The sequence below is a fragment of the Phaethon lepturus genome, unplaced genomic scaffold (assembly GCF_000687285.1).
Source record: "Phaethon lepturus isolate BGI_N335 unplaced genomic scaffold, ASM68728v1 scaffold41358, whole genome shotgun sequence".
In the NCBI taxonomy this organism is placed as follows: Eukaryota; Metazoa; Chordata; class Aves; order Phaethontiformes; family Phaethontidae; genus Phaethon; species Phaethon lepturus.
This window is the reverse complement of record NW_010557595.1, coordinates 1,681-6,311: the sequence shown is the minus strand read 5'-3', so window position 1 is coordinate 6,311 and position 4,631 is coordinate 1,681. Positions and strand designations below refer to the sequence as shown.

The window sequence follows — 4,631 nt, the reverse complement described above, 5'->3', positions numbered from 1 at the left end:
CACAGGGTTTTGGCAGTGGTTTCTGCTTAAGCATCTGAGGGTCATGCCCGGTGAGTTATCTGCGGTGTGAACTAGGTTTGGAAGAGAAACTGGAACGTGAAAGTGCCATGTCTGCTTTTACCTGCCCTCCTCCTCTGGGAATCACAGAGGTTCCCTTTTCCTTCGTTAGTCCCCCTCAGGTTCCCCCCCTAGAGAGAATCTGTCAGCTATGGGAAATGAATGGTCTTGGCATTCATCTGCTGAGACACAGCCTGCGACCACTAATGGCTCTCCTCAGAGGGCTTCTTGGTGCCTTGAAGGATCAGGGCTGAAGCAGATGCCCTCTTCTGATGCCGCCACTTGGCCCGCCGATTTTTAAACCAAACCTAGAAAGTGCAAAACAAGAAAAGAAGAACTTTTGCATTTCATATGTTACTTGGAGGGGGGCAGGCTGGGCTGTACAGTGTAAGATTTAGGATACTGCAATATATTTCCAGATATAAAAGGTTGATACAAAATTTAATCAGTGCCTCCCCTGCAGTCCTGCTCAGATAAATGTAAGGGGCACAAGGGAGCTGGGATCCCCCAATGACAAATTCAGAAGTCACGCAGATCACAAAAATAAGGAATATACACTCGGGTGCCATGGATGACCAGAACTGGGCATGTCTGTGTGCTTGTGTAGGTGAATCTAGGAGAGACGGAGTGAGTGAGATTATGGGACCAGATGCCAGAACAAATCAGCCCAGCAGAACTGTTCTATATTCTTCCATTGCTTGCCACACCTAAACTGTGTTTTGTCAAATACCCAAGAATGGTATGGGTCTGGGTCTGCAGTTCCCAAAAAAGACAGTGCAAGGCCCCTGTCTGTGTTCTCGGAGGGTTGCAGCAAAGAGCACCTCACCAAGTGGCAGGATCTCACCTCTACCCTCTCCTCCTTCAGCTGAATGCGGTTTGCCAGGTGCTCACGGGTGATTACGTCCGGGTACTGGTTCTGATGGAAAAGTGTCTCCAGGGCCTGCAGCTGATCCTCGGTGAATATAGTGCGATGTCGGCGTGTCCGGCGCTGGATCTGGTGGAAAGTCTGCAGCTCGCTCGGGTTCCCTTGGGGACTCTTACAGACCCTGACTGCCGAGTGGAAGAGCCGCATGGGCCAGGGGAACCGGGCATCTGCAAGGGGAGAGGTACAGTGCCAGTGTTAGGGGCTCAAGGCAGTTCAGGCACAAGTTGCATCCACACATGTTGTTTGGAAGGAGGCAGCTGGCCAGCTGGTGTGGGTGACAAGCTACATGATCACCGTGCAAGAGAGAGAAGGACTTAGGGCAGCGGTTTGGGAGAAGCGTGCCGGTGGGGAGCGCTGGCTGGGTTTTCCTTGTTTACTTACCAATTGGTAAGTAATTGTAAGCACTGTGGCCAGCTCCAGAAAGCAGCTGGAAACTCGCAGCCTGGCGAGGAGCTCTGTTTCATTCCCGACATGGGGGATTTCTGAATTTCAGGATGCTCTTGAGCTGCATTTTTAAGGGTCTGCTACTTTTTTTTTTTTTTTAATAGATGTGGTAATTTTGCTACATGTAGCAAAAATCTCTTTTCCTTAAAGGACAAATGAGGTTCCCCAGGGCCAGTGTTGTCAGGAAGCACAGGCACAGCTCTGTGTATGGGCAGCATGCCCATGGGGCCCCACGCTCCACAAAGAACTTCCACACCTACAAGCATCATCGTCTCAAGTGTTTCACACTAAACCAGTAATAAATAGCACCTGCTGCTTTTAAAACCCTGGTAGCGTTGCAAGTAAAAGTGCCTGCTCTTGGGAGCCATGCTGAGAACAGAGCTCAGCTTGCTGGAGCTGGGGTTTGAGACCACCATGGTGGCAGACCAGACGCTATATTGCCACTCAACGCCCAGGTTTTCCCATCCACACAGCACTGGCACCAGCCCCTCCACGAGCCCTACACTGTGAATCAAACACAAACACTCACCCAGCCAACTCGGTGAGTCCTGCAGGGAACGGGTGCTGGTGTGAGAACAGCAGCAGCAGTTGCAGGATGCCCCTTCCAGCTCTTCCTCCTCCTCGTCCTCCTCCTCCTCCTGCAAGGAGCTGGCCGGGATGGTCTCCAGCTCACACAGCCCCTTGGGTGCACAGTCCAAGATGCTCCGGAGGCACAGCGGGACCAGGACCTGGGGGCTCTTCTCTGCTGGGCTGGAGAGGATGTCCTCAATGCTGAATGAACATGGCTTCTTGAGGCTTCTCCTGCCGGCATCGGCGTCTGATGCTGGCTCCGAAGACATCCTCTGCTGGCAGCAGCGGCCGCAGGACCGGGCAGCTCAGGCTGAGCAGAGTTTGCTCTCTGCGTGCTGACTCCAGAGTGGGGTCTTGCAAGGAAGAAGACAGTTTACATAGCTTTTAAAATGGACTGGTAAAGCCCTCCAGAATTGCTGCTTTGTCTTGGCATTTCAAGTGACTGTCATTCTCGCAGCCGAGTTTTTATTTTATGCACACATGTACTTTTTCTCCTTCTAACCTAGCTGCTTTATGACTGAAGCCACCCTAAACATATATATAGAGAGAGATATAATCCCTTTGGAAAGAAAACCGTAAACCCTCCTGTGAATAAAATAAATTCTAACTAATCTTGGCAGCTTTGTGAAGGGTTAGTGTGGATCTAAGATTTAGCTAATCCCACAAAAATGACTGCAGAAGGAAATCTGATTTCTCCATCTCGGGTGTAGATTTGAGGTGGTTATGATCTCCATTGTGCTGCAGCCTCCGATCCAAGGAAGGGGGAGGATAGCTGTTCCCAGCCCGGAAATGGACCAGAGGATTAACTCCTTAAAAGAAGCAAATTATCCCTTTCTCTGGCCAAATGAAAGCTTTCCCATCAAAAGAGAGCTGTCATATCATACAATATGAGAGAAGAGAGAGTTCAGCTTAAGAAAAAATCATTTTTAATGATAGCACAGCCTTTGGCTGTGCTGGAACTCTCTGCAAAAGTTGATTTATTTTCTGCTGAAAGCAGAGAAATTGTATTTTCCCTCCTTCCCCTTTCCCCCACCTTCACTGCCCTAATCACAGCGATAATGCAGATGCTTTGCATGTAGCCAACATACTCTTTGTAAGGATTCAAAGCTCTTAATAAATTAGATTACTGGCAGCTCACGGCAGCTCTGTGGCATAGCTTAGTGGCATGTAGCCACCTCCTGTATAGCTGAGCTGTACCTCTGCTCAGCGTCAGGAAGGGAAGGGGAGGACTGCTGCCTGCTGCCTCCATGTACAGGCAGGCAGGCAGCGAGGTCCCGCAGCAGCTTGGGCAGGAGCATGGTCTCGGTGCCACAGATAACGGGCACCAGTCAGCCCAGAGCAGCCCGGACTGCTGCCGGGCGCAGCCAGGCTTCCCCAGAGCTTTGTCAGTTCAATTCCCAACTTCTGTCTAGCAAGGGAAACTGGGGTGACACGGCTTCGGCCGAGCGCAGTGACTCGGGACGGGAGCGGATGCCTGGCACCGACCTTCCCAAGGGCAAACAGCAAGGTCTCACAGACGCGATCCACAGGAGGAGAGAGGACATCTTCCATCTTGGGTTTATAACTGAAATGAGTAGATGGAGTTAAAATAGAGCCTGGGGTTGAGCTGAGGTTGCTTAGGAAAGTTTAGGCCCAAGTTCTCTTGCCCTCAGTACGGTTTAAGCCAAGGTGGGTAGCGAGGCTTCAGGAGCTCACATGGGGAACACTCTCCTGCTTGGTGTTTCTTTGCAGGGCAGAGAAGATACCAGTGCCACTTATGGTGCACTAAGGAGACACACAGGTGAGTGCTGTGAAACCACTGCACATCAGATGTCCTCGTGGCACACCGTGACTTCACACTGGACAGCCCAGAACCCTTCCAGCATTGGACAAAAATGAGAGCCGGTCTCCAGGAGAGCCCCGCCTCAGTCCCTGTTCTTTTCTCCTTGGCATGGCTTTCTGCCTGCCCTTCCTCACCCTGCTGGTCTCGCAGTGCTGGGAAGAGATGCCCCATAGCTGCTCTACGTGTGACCCTCAAATCTCTATAAAATCTCACTTAAAACCAAACCACCGTTTTATTGTTCCATGCCTTTATTTTCCTCTCCTTCAGCTATTCCAGTGGCGTAATGTAAATTATAACCCTGCACTACAAATCTCTACATATTTGCTGTAGAGTTGAGAGGAAGACACCTTTGTAGCTGCCTGGTTTGACTATGTTCCCTGCTGTCCTGCCAAGGTGTCAGCGCTTCGGAGAGGCACTGGGGATGCACTAACCAGGGATCATCACAGACTGCTCCCAGCTTTTATACATATATAGCCAAATGCTGACACAGGAGATGGATGTGTGGCCGGGTTCTGCTCCCCACACCATGCCGGTCCAGAGCGATGGCGGGGCAGGTGAGCCGGGATGTGCCGCGGGCAGGTGCAGGATCCAACCCTTTCTGCTCTTGGCTGTAATAATCATATGCCCGAAGCGGATTAATTCTCCTTCCCCATCCTGAACAAAGGATGCCTTTCCCCGGCCTGCCCTGCCCATCCCTGCCTTCCCACCACACATGCACTTAGCCTATTAGGATCTCCACTGATTGCTTTCTTTCATTCCTCCTGTACCTTTCACTTCAGAAAATGGACTGGTAATACTTCTTTTATCAAAGAA

The 4,631-nt window shown here is 50.9% G+C and overlaps 1 protein-coding gene across 1 annotated transcript; it reads right to left on the bottom strand.

The window, feature by feature from the left end:
- Nucleotides 1-260: 260 nt before the first annotated feature.
- On the bottom strand, nt 261-2,265 carry GSC2 (goosecoid homeobox 2). The gene is made up of 3 exons (XM_010292802.1): nt 1,956-2,265; nt 902-1,149; nt 261-365 (listed from the first exon to the last, which is right to left on the bottom strand). Exons 1-3 carry the CDS (start codon nt 2,263-2,265, stop codon nt 261-263), a joined length of 663 nt encoding a protein of 220 aa, XP_010291104.1.
- Between the last annotated feature and the right edge of the window lie 2,366 nt (nt 2,266-4,631).

Excerpts from the sequence above, each read along its gene's own strand:
- GSC2 (XM_010292802.1), bottom strand. The coding sequence starts at position 2,265 with ATGTCTTCGGAGCCAGCATCAGACGCCGATGCCGGCAGGAGAAGCCTC. Across the intron at positions 1,150-1,955 it reads GGACTCACCGAGTTGGCTGG|ATGCCCGGTTCCCCTGGCCC; the intron begins GTGAGTGTTTGT and ends CTCCCCTTGCAG. Across the intron at positions 366-901 it reads TGAAGGAGGAGAGGGTAGAG|GTTTGGTTTAAAAATCGGCG; the intron begins GTGAGATCCTGC and ends TGCACTTTCTAG.